The sequence below is a fragment of the Penaeus vannamei genome, chromosome 34 (genome assembly GCF_042767895.1).
Source record: "Penaeus vannamei isolate JL-2024 chromosome 34, ASM4276789v1, whole genome shotgun sequence".
Classification (NCBI taxonomy): Eukaryota; Metazoa; Arthropoda; class Malacostraca; order Decapoda; family Penaeidae; genus Penaeus; species Penaeus vannamei.
The window spans coordinates 22,142,854-22,155,353 of NC_091582.1; the positions used below are offsets into that span (position 1 = coordinate 22,142,854).

At 35.0% G+C, this 12,500-nt stretch overlaps 1 protein-coding gene across 2 annotated transcripts in view; it reads right to left on the reverse strand.

Annotated features, from left to right (window-relative positions):
• syd (JNK-interacting protein syd) overlaps positions 1-12,500 on the reverse strand; it is a gene marked incomplete in the record, with an annotated part of 99,815 nt that overhangs the window by 21,548 nt on the left and 65,767 nt on the right. The window contains 11 exon segments of one of the 2 annotated variants that reach the window (XM_070113336.1): positions 339-522; positions 811-960; positions 1,086-1,392; positions 4,665-4,835; positions 5,005-5,192; positions 5,429-5,576; positions 5,865-5,921; positions 6,390-6,447; positions 6,796-6,813; positions 9,378-9,419; positions 10,204-10,239. In XM_070113336.1, coding sequence (XP_069969437.1) covers positions 339-522; positions 811-960; positions 1,086-1,392; positions 4,665-4,835; positions 5,005-5,192; positions 5,429-5,576; positions 5,865-5,921; positions 6,390-6,447; positions 6,796-6,813; positions 9,378-9,419; positions 10,204-10,239 — 1,359 coding nt within the window. 2 annotated transcript variants of the gene reach the window in all.

Genomic DNA, 12,500 nt, shown 5'->3' on the forward strand with positions numbered 1-12,500 from the left:
TTGACAATTCACAGTAATCATAACCAAACTTGAACATATCAATTATGTATGTTAGAAATGTATAGATATCTTTAATTGTTTTTTATCTTCCAATATATGGATTTAATTAATCAAGCCCTCTTTGATGACACTTTCTTCTTCTGATACAATCCCTCACTCTGCAACTACTTCCTGATCAAAGTATTAAATTGGTCCTTTCAAATTTGCCCACATTATCTCCTGAGATACATCAATCTTTCATTTCCTTATATCATTTTTTTTTCTAGTACTGCTGTGTGGTTATTTACTCTTTCTGGCCTAGATAAGTGTAAAAAGGACAGCAAACTGAGTCAACACACCTGGAACACTTGCTATGCACAGGAGGTGGGAGGAACACACATGGAAGGACTCTAGAATGTCAGCTGGGTTATTTGCATCTATTACTGTGACTTTGCTAATAGAGTGTGTTGATGTGCATATCCAAACAAGAGATGAGAGTGTTTGCTCCAGGAGCTCCCCATCTCTTCTGTCTTTTTCATGCTCCTGGGGAAGATGAAAGAAAAGTATGTTTATAAATACAGACAAATATAAATCTATTTCAATCTTCTACTATATAGCTATATAAGATTAATACAATTACTTTACAGTACTTACATCCTTAAATGACTGCTAAAGTAGGAAACTTCTGTATATCTACACTCAGGCCATCCACTTTATTATACAATAGCAGAATCTTAATCCCAATCTTTGGAAATGCATAAAATATCTTACATATTTTTAGTAACATATCAAAAACTCAACACCTGATTCAGACCAGGGACAAATATTTACCTTGAGTTCCATGTCTAACTTGTCCACTTCATCTCCCGGTTTCACCTCTGTTGTCTCTGTGTCCCCAGAGTAGAATACGCTGGCACCCACAATGTTGCCACCGTCTTTGGTTCTTCCCCCAGTTAGATTCACTCCTGCTGCACACCAAATCTGTTGTTGGAATCCAAAATGAGGGTAAGTCTTTGCTTCATATTCTGTATTAGGCACCATCTTCCTCTACCCACTCAGCTATGTTATTTACATTATTACATTATTTTCACTCTCTGCAAACAAACCTTCATTCCTGGTTCCTTCTCCATCAGTGGGCGGCAATATACAGGTACTGGGACAGGCACATGTGTAGAGGCAGAGCTCTTGGGCTGGGTCTGAGGCCCCTCTATGGCCTTCTGTCCTGTCTTAGCAGGCAGACTCCAGCCATATGCCTGCATCCGTCCATCGTCCTTCTTTACATGTGCACGGACCTGCCTGTACTGCTCCCGCCTCTCTGTGGCACGGCGCTGCTGATACTTCTCCGAGGAGCTGGAGGAGGGGTAGAGGAATGTGAGGGGAGATGGCTCCCGACTCACGTCATCTGGGCTGTCTCTGTGTGGTGTGATTATGGTGTAGGGTGGGAAGAGGCAGGAAAGGAGGGAGTGACAGGGAAAAGGAGAGGACCACGGACAAGGAGGAGTAGGAGAAAAAACAAACAACAACATGATTTATCTGTGCACGTCACTTGGTGGTGTGCCTTGGTTAGTGGGAGTGCAAGTGCTGGATTCTTTACTGGGTCAGGCCACATGCTGGGCTCAGGTTATGGCAACACTGATTATTTAGAGAACTTCAATTACATATTTTGATCAGGCATTTGGGAAATAATGGAAAAAAAGTATAGGATAATCTATAATTCTATTCAGAAAAACTCAGTACAAAAAAAATTGGCATTCCACTTCATAACATGTAATACAGACAGTTTTAATTTACAACTTGACATTTGTACTTAAAAAGAAGAGATAAAAACAGAAAGAGAAAGAGAGATAAAAAACATGCATACAATGAGGGAATGAAACAGCAAAAAGTTCAAAAGTAATGAAGGTACTACTTGAACTTATTGTTTAATGTGTAGTCTACCATTGCAATAACAGCAGTTATTATGAAAAACTTTGAAATCTGTTAATCACCCCCGCTTCAGGATGATACATAAAGAAGACCTATCACTGCCCTCTCAACCATTTGCACTCGGCCATCTTTCAGTGCTGAACTCTCTGGACCTGGAACCAATGGCTCTTACTTCCCAAATTTTACTAGGCTTGTGACAGTAAATACCTAATGGGCACATCTTTAAGGTTCATTGCAAGTACATAATGAAAATCATTTACATAATAGATGGCAGGAAAATTGGTCAGGATACCGTATATGTATACAAGTGCATACTAAAACTTGTATAAATACCAACTGGATTAAATATTATCTTCTTTAAATCTGAGAATAGAAAAAAATACATATCTAGAAAATAATTCATTCTATTTTTCAATATATCATTTTTATAGGACCAATCAGGGCTATCTCGCCGTCTATTTCTGGAAGGATAATGTGAAGTGAGCTATCCACATTGCCAGTGTCATAACTGAGTCACAAAATGTTATGTTTAGAGGTTTGAAGTTTGGAGTGAGGCCATGATATCTGTTTAGCATTTCATACAACCCCTCCATGTAATGTGAACTTAATATTTATACAAAATATGTTGTGCTCCAAACCAGGCAAAATCAAATATGTTTAACCCAATAATGATTTATCAAATTTTCCATAAAATTGGGTGGGGCCACATGGTTGTCAGTGCATGCTGTTCCGTGCCTAGGCTATAGTCTGGCTCACAGTAGTACACCTCATACATGTGATCAGGACTGACTCATGATGAGATATGCTATTACTTATTTATTGTCTGGCTTTATTTGCCACATTACATCACCTGCTAATGGGTTAATAACCGCTTGCACTGGTATTAAGTTAGTGATGAATAACAATGCTGATAATAACTAAAAAGTAGAATGTGTGAATATAAGATGCAAAAGTGCCTGATGGAGCCAGTGTAAGAGAAGAAGCAAGGAGTTTGTCCTGAGGTCAGGCAAAATATTCCGCATTCTGATGTTAAAACAATGGTAGACTGTCTTTATTTCAGTATTACATTAATTAACATATATCAATTTAAATGAGTTCTAAAATAAAATAAAATAAAAAATAAAATAAAATAAATAAATAAATGAATAAAATAAAATAAATCTCATGTCAATTCATGACATAAGTTATATTACTTAAAGACACACAAAAAAATAAAAATAACTAGGTAAGCAGATCCATTACAAGGCATAAAACCTAGGTCATTCAATCAACTATTACTCCACTATCTTCATTATTTCAAGAAGCTATATAAAACCATATAGACAGACACACAATACACACAGAAAACCAAGTTACACCGAGCCAAAAAAAGGAATCCAAAGCTTTTTAACATGGACTATAGGAAGGGGTCAGAAGGGTCTATTCAGAGTGTACAAGCAAGGTGTGTATGTGTATGTATGTATGTATGTATGTATGTGTATATATATATGTGTATATGTGTATACATATACATATATATATTATATATGTGTGTGTATATATATATATATATATATATGTGTGTATATTATATATCATATATATACATATATCATATATATATATATATATATATATATATATATATATATATATATATATATATATATATATATATATATCATATAGATATAGATATATATATATATATATATATATATATATATATATATATATATATATATATATATATATATATATATATATATATATGTATGTATATATATATATGTATATATATATATATATATATATATATATATATTTATATATATATAAATTTATATATATATATATTCATATATATATATATATATACATATATGTATATATATAAATATATATATGTATATACGTATATGTATATATATATAATATATATATATATATATATATATATATATATATATATATACATATACGTATATACATATACATATATACATATACGTATTTACATATACGTATATACATATACGTATATACATATACGTATATACATATACGTATATACATATACGTATATACATATACGTATATATATATATATATATATATATATATATATATATATATATATATATATATATATATATATATATATATATATATATATATATATATATATAAATAACATACATATAAATAATATATATACATTTATATATTTATATATTTATATATATATATATTTTTATATATATATATATATATATATATATATATATATATATATATATATATATATATATATATATATATATATATATATATATATGTATATCTGTTGAGGAAAACAGCTACCAAGGTATTCCTACACTGATGGCATGGAATAATTGGATATATCTCCAGCTCTGGAAGTCAAATACTGCCACTTTTATATATCAGAATCTTTTCTTATTTTGAATGATTTGTGTAAGACAAATGCCAAATTTAGAACTTTCTCCTATCAGTTTGAAAAATCATAGAAGCAACTGATGGGCATTCTTCTATCAACCAAATAAGAATTTGTTAAAATTTCCTTCCATAAAGGGTCTTGCTGCTAACGACCTTTTTCTGCAAAACATACCCATCCACTTAATGCTCTTTATTACATTTGCCTTAGTTAATCACCTTGTTTCACCTATATAAGTAATCAGAAAAATTGCTCTACTTTCCAGCAAGGCAAGTCTAAACCACTGCAGCTTATAAAAAAAAACAAAATGAACTTCAAAACTTACAATTCTGCATCAAATATTTCAAGGCCTTTGCGTCTGTGGTCGGACAGCTTCTTCTGCCGCATTGTCTCAAGGGCTGGTGTGACCTGGTGTGTTGGTGGGCTGTAGCGAACATTACCGTAAGGAAGAGGCTTTCTCTGAGGCTTCTCTGACGTACTAAACAAATTGCTGAAGCTGAAAGACAAGTGAAAAGCAAGTGAATTTCTCTTCTTAGAAATTTTGATAAATATTTTCCTTGCAAGTAAAAATTTCGAAACAGTAGCTGGAGGAGGAGGGGGAGGAAGAATAAAAGATAGGAAAAGGGAGGAAATAAAAGATAAAAAGAAAATATAATATTGCTTACAACTTCCATATTGTCTGTTTGCTCTTCTTATCCACATTGGGGTCATTGCGAGTGGCCCTAATCATCTCTGTCCAGCGCACAGCTTCCTGCAACTCCATGAATCGCTCCTTGTATTGGTTCCGCTCCATCAACACTCTGGCCATCTCAACTCGAGTGAACCTTTTGCGCTGAGCCATAGGTACGTCCTCCTGTGGCAAGGTAGCTCCTATAGTTATCCGTTCCAACTGCTTTATATTATTTTCTACTTTGCGAATAACTTTCTGCAGAGATTCTTGACTTTTTACTTGCATAACACAAATCTGTCATCTGTTACTTTGCAAAGAATATTCTGCATATAGGCATTTCACCTATTGCTTACTTGTAACAAATTTGTTTTCTATATATAAGATTGCTTTGGAATATGAGAATAAAAAAGGAACCTTACCTCGTCATCTGACTTGTTGGCCTTTGCATTCTTCTCAAATTCCTCTTTGACTTTCTTCACTTCATCCTCCAACTCTGTGATCCTCAGCTTCAGTCTCGACTTGACGGCATTGAGAGACTTGATCTCCTCTCGCAAGATTTCTTGCTCACTAGAATAAGGATTGCATATACCTATAACTTTCAGTAATATGAGTCTTCAGAAGCTCATTCTTAAACGCATAATGTAAAACAGCTGCTGATTACATTTAGCTTAATGCACAGATAAGTCATTATAAATAAGTAAAAAAAAACAACACTTTTCACTGTTTGTTCTTTTGTCCGATACACATTCTATATATACTTCACCTTTCCATTCTGACCTCTCTGTAACCATAAAAATCTAAGATTAATACACAGCACCACAAACAATATCAGAACAAACCCACTCGACACTTTACCTTGTTAGTTCATCTACTTTGGCAATAAGGTCATCTTTCACAATGTTTAGGGCATTCCTGCAAAACAAAACATTCAGTCAGTCAGCCACCCAGTTTGATGGGAAGTTTTAAAAAAGCACACACATTTATTTTTTTTGTTACTCTCTCAATACAATTTATCAAATGCTCTTGGAAGATTGCTCAAAATCCATTGCTAGCAAGATTAAGATAAAGCCATCAAAAGCAAAAGATTCTCTCCCACATAATCATACCGGGAGTATTACTTCTTCCTTTAAGCTGAATTCCACTCCAAGACAGACTTTCCTTTAGACAAATAATTTTTCTAATAAGGTGGAAAATCAAAATCCATATCCAGATTTACCCCCCCCAAAAGAAAAGAAAAATTAAGAAAGGCCCGGATGGATAAATGCAAAGGCATATTCAGTCTAAAATAACAAAAACAACTAAACTCTGCAAAACACAGATAAAACAAAAACAAAATAAAAGAAAAACAAGAAGTAAACCTGAAGAACTTGAAAAACTTACTTAGTTGCCAGAAGTTCGTTGTTTTCCATGATGAGGTTCTCCACTTCCTTGCCCATCCCTGTAATGATATAATATAAGCCATTACGAATGCAGAGGACTAGCACCATCTTGCTCTTCTATATTAGCATGTTTGAAAAATATGTTACTATAAAAGAGAAAAGAAAAATATGAAGATCAGGAGAGGGTGGTCATAAAACACTATTCTACACATGAGAGAAATGAAAGATATGTGATTAGAGAGAAAGAGGACAAGAGAAAGAGTGAGATAAGGAAACCCAGTCAGTTAATAGGACACATAAAAGAAGAGACAGAGAGAGAGACTGATGGACAGAGAATTCAAATGAACATTCATTTCTACTCTACTTTTCTACGTTTCTGGACAAATCTTGACAAACCACAATCTTACCAAAGAAGTTGTCAGTGACTGTTGCCGCAAACAATCCCAGTCCGCGTATGGGGCCATTAAGGTGCAGTCAGTATTGTTGTTGTTGATGATGTTGTTGATGTGGGGGGGGGGAGGGTTGAGGGGGGATGGACGGGAGGAAAGCACACACGTGTTAGTTCTCACAATTCACAAACAAAGTAAAGCTGACATGCTCTGGTTATGGCTTTTTAACTCTCTTCTTCACTATCATTATCACTATTCTTAATCCTTTATTCTTTTTCTTTTAATAGAAATGCTTGGGAACATTTGCATATCTCTATTCCCAACTTGTGAGCTATAAAACCAATGCAGGAGCCTTTCAATAAACAAGGCAGAATTAACTAAATCAAATTAAAACATGAAAAAAAAGATAATAGGCAGTATACTGTTGGTGCAATACTGTAAAATAAACATGACAAAAATTGCAATGCTTTAAAACAAGCAAATTAAAGTTAATGTAAAGGCCAGACAGGGAATTTTTGGCTTGGTATCCATGGTATATACAGAGCAACCTCCTCTGGTTCTCCCTGATCTATTCAAATGTAATACACAATGTTTAGTATGATCATGCTTTAAGTGGATTTTCAAAATGAAATTTCAGCCTTTATATTACTTACAACTTGGCAATATCCTATTACATTTATTCCAGTTGTACAAAAGGTCTTTTCTTTTCTATAAAAAATATTAAAAACTCACAAGTTGTCTTGTTCTATTCACCAAAGCACTAAATATCTCAACTAGAAAACTGAATGACCTCAAAAAAGTTAGATTTAAAAATATGTATCTAACACCAGTATCATGATAATATTCACAATCAAGTATATATATATGTATATACACACATCAATGGAGTATTGAATCCAACCTTCTTGACCCAAGTTAAGGTACATGCAGAGCCCCCTTTCACCTACATGCTCTAGTGACATAGAGCTTTCCTTGTACCCACCACACACTGTGTTCCTATATACAAACAGGACTAGACTGCGAATTCATGCTTACTGAGTGTAAAACCCCTCTTCCAGACTGTACTTTATGGTCTACAATTCTAATGAACAACTAAGTTCCATGCTACTTGTTCCTGTTAATGATTCTAATCTCTTTTGGAACTGTCACTGAAGTCTTTACACACATGGTAAAAAAGAGTGTGTATCTTTGTTTGTTAATGTGTGTCTGTTTAAAATGTGTTTGTTTATGTTGGACTTTGCTTGTTTGCTTGTGTGTCTGTTTGTCTGCGTGTGTGCGTATGTGTGTGTGCGTATGTGTGTGTGTGTGTGTGTGTGTGTGTGTGTGTGTGTGTGTGTGTGTGTGTGTGTGTGTGTGTGTGTGTGTGTGTGTGTGTGTGTGTGTGTGTGAGTGTGTGTGTATGTATGTATGTATGTATGTATGTATGTATGTATGTATGTATGTATGTATGTATGTATGTATATATGTATGTAAGTGTGTGTGTGTGTATGTGTGTGTGTGTGTGTGTGTGTGTGTGTGTGTGTGTGTGTGTGTGTGTGTGTGTGTGTGTGTGTGTGTGTGTGTGTGTGTGTGTGTGTATGTGTATGCATGTGTGTGTGTGTGCATATGTGTGTGTATGTGTGTGTGTGAGTGTGTGTGTGTGTGTGTGTGTGTGTGTGTGTGTGTGTGTGTGTGTGTGTGTGTGTGTGTGTGTGTGTGTGTGTGTGCATGTGTGTGTGTGTGCATGTGTGTGTGTGTGAATGTGTGTGTGTGTGAATGTGTGTGTGTGTGTGAATGTGTGTGTGTGTGTGAATGTGTGTCTGTGTGAATGTGTGTCTGTGTGCATATGTGTGTGTGCATATGTGTGTGTGTGTGTGCATATGTGTGTGTGTGTGTGTGCATATATGTGTGTGTGTGTGTGTGTGTGTGTGTGTGTGTGTGTGTGTGTGTGTGTGTGTGTGTGTGTGTGTGTGTGTGTGTGTGTGTGCATGTGTGTGTGTGTGTGCATGTGTGTGTGTGTATATGTATGTGTGTGTACATGTGTGTGTGTACATGTGTGTGTGTACATGTGTGTGTGTGTACATGTGTGTGTGTACATGTGTGTGTGTACATGTGTGTGTGTGTACATGTGTGTGTGTGCATATGTGTGTGTGTGCATGTGTGTGTGTGTGTGCATGTGTGTCTGCATAACTGAATTTGTGTTTGTCTTCCTATAGCATTTGAGTCTTCATGTCTGTCATTGACTATTGATGTAAAATCTATATCACAAGAGCAAGTTATATATATGGTATCACTGAACATGAAATTTTGTCACTGTAACTGTCTAAACTTTCTACATGGCAGCATATATCCATCTGTACCTTTTAAAGAGCATTATCTGTTAAATCAAATACACTAAAAATAATACAAATTTTAAACTTAAAAGCTTAGGAGGTGACATCAGGAAAAGACAACATAAAAAATAATAATAACAACTAAAGAAGACTGATGGAGTAAACTGAATTTATTGTGCTTTGAAATTAACATAAAAAGATTCCTTAAAGTCTATATTACAATACTGCTGTCCTTTGCCTGTAAGCCACCTCCTTCAGGGCAAAAGCGATATGGCACACGTTTCATACCCGAGTATGTGGGCGAGTTCCCACCTTCCTCACTCCCACTGTCTGTAGTGTGCACAGCACCAACCGGCAGTGATGTGCATACGTACACCCAAGGGCCATGTGCGCGTGTCAAAACATCAGGCGGGTGTGCAGCCAGATGTGTGCACAGTGCATGGCAATGACGCAAGCCATGTACCAGAGCACAGGAGGAGCAAGAATGTAACAACTAGCATCAGTTAAAAAAAAAAGAAAAAAGCCATGCAAAATAAATATAACGATGCTGGAAAAGAAGAGCTTAGAGAAAACTTATAAAAAAGGTGAATTCCATATAAATTATGAGAGAAAAAAATAATAAACAGAAAAGATTATACTTGATATCCCTGGAAGACAATGCCAGACATTTTGAAGGCTACAAGCGCAAAGGGACATGCAGCTCTTCGGTTTCCATTTTCAATTCTAAAACCACAGCTAGAATTTCTCTCCGCTACCCCTAAGCCTGTAGTTGAACAACTCTCGCCTATGATTCAATTGCACTGGAAACCATACAATAACAGGGGAACAAGGGAGGGCCAATGGAGGGAGAGAGAGACACTGAAGATAACTTCTAATTCCTAACAGATGTACGCTGCACCTACAGATTGTACAATAGTTGCGGCATATAATTTGGAGGGGGCATACAATTTTGAATACCAGGAATGCCAGACAGACAAAGAAGTTTACTGCACTGTAGTTTGAATTACATCTTCTGAATGATCTTCAATCATGCAACTGACTCCGCATGCATTGTACTACAGCTACAACATTCTATCATCTAGCAACAGACAAAAACGGTGAACAAAATACCAACCCGATGACGCATATTCTCCAGGATGCACCCAGCCACCTGAGGTGCCCGAGTTTTTCAAACAGAGGAAGTAAGTTAATTGAAGTTGCAGGTTGCATATTGAAATATATTTCAGTCAGATCAATGCATATTAATAGTTAGTAGATCATATACATGAATTCTATAGGTTAGTTTTCTTCAACTACTGAAAGCATTTCTTTCTTGAGTGCTCTTTGTGAAGTTGCACATGATACGGCTGTGAATTAATCATCTGACCATGTTAGTTTGTGATCATAAAATGAAGGGTAATAACCATACATGCCAGACGTAAACTGGTATTCTTAAAATCAAAACCTGACAATCTTCATCAGCACTAAATTTCATGTATAAAAAAGTTCTCTGTCTGAAGGCAAATTCTTATTATCTTTTGGCTAGGCACTGCACTTCAAAAACTTTTAAAAACTTCTTGTCTGCTTGAATCTCTGCTTCTAAAATCATTACATTTCTATCTTGATAATCACACTTTTAAAAAGATTTAGCCTGCCACCTTGTTTCTACTGATAAACAGAAAAAACTATAACTGTGTTCTCTTACCCTTTTTGGCTTAAAATTTTGCATGCTTTTTAACTGCCACATGTCCTGCCTTTCTATCTCTCAATTCCCCTACAGATATTATGAGCATATTGTTAATTCTAACTAGAACCATAAAGACACACTTCTGAGTTCATGAGAAGGCCTGCTAAATGATGTCTGTGTTCATGAGCTCTTGATGTCTGTAAATATTGTGATGTGCATGAAACAACTGTGTATGTGGGAGAACTGGTATTAGTAACAGCAAGAATTTAAAAAGAAGTGTAACCTGCTTTGTAGGAAGTTAAAGAATGTAACAAAAGGCAAATGAACAAAAGGTTAAACACACAAGGACTCAATATACAACATGCAAGAAAAACCTCATCTCAAATGAAACATGGACATCAATAACAATAAATTTTACATCAGGAGAGGGAACAAACAAAAGTCCTGAATCTGTTGAGGACAAGAAGGTCACTCACAGACTGACATTCACTTAACACAAGATGGCTGAAGTGAGTCAGCTGATGAGAAAATTACCGAACCTCTCTAGAAAGCTCATGGGACCAACAAACTCAAGTGATAAACATAAGTACTACAATGTACTTCTTGACTACCACTTTGAAGTAGATGGGGAAGATAATCAAATGTATGGCCTTCTCTGCTTTAGTCACAAAAAGAAAATAAACAAATAAGTATGTAATGAATAAAGAAAGAAAGAAAAAAATATCCTAATGAAAATAAAATGCAAGGTGAGGGCCAAGTTAACAGCAAGGGAAAGGACTGAGGCACATGTACATGCATAATGACTGGTGACACCGCAGGTTAGCAGTGAATAGAGTACATAAAAATGCTGGCTCTATGTTAGCACAGTAAATGAACAGTTCAAACTAACATAACAACAAACTCATTCTCTCTCTAGCAAATATAATCATCCATATGGGCAATAGGTAGAATGAGGCTTGGGAATGAGGTTTCAACCATCGAAATATCAAGTATAAACATTAGACACATAAATGGACGTTCCTAATATCACAATAGATAAGAAAGGAAGACAATGTAAAAAAGAAAAAAAATATACAAAATATTGAGCATATACTTAAAATCACATTGTTTAAAAAATTGAAAATTCATATTACAAATTACTTAGAATCCTAGTTAAAATGTCCTATTTCTCATTACAAAAAGAAATAGTTTCGGATTCATAAATACAAATAATCAATATTTACCAACGAAAACACCCAGCATATAATTAAAAAACTGGGGTGTGTGCAAAAGCTGTGCATTATCCATATCTAAAATGGGTTACTTATCATCAAACTATTCATAATAAAGCATTGCATGATGGCCCATTTTTATGCCCATCTTGTGTGTAGTGTTACACTGATTCCATATTTCCTTTTTCGATGTATGCATGAAAGCCACCTAACTGTGCATCAGAGAGGGGAAAAAATACTTAAGAGAAATGTAAATCCAACTACAAATACAACTGACAGTATGTCTGTTCTGTCTGAGACAAATGCAAGATCTATAAAAAAAAATAATAGATAGAGAAAAATAAAAAGCAAAGATTATATTCAATATGTATGTGTATGTGTGTGTGTGTGTGTGTGTGCACTTGTGTATCCTCTCCTTATTATCAAATGGATCTTTTTGACCCTAAGCTCCTTAAGGCTACTCCTTCTAATGGCTGGTGCAGTTTCTACACGGTTTCACAACCAAGATGAAAATCAAAATGGCAAAAGACCTAA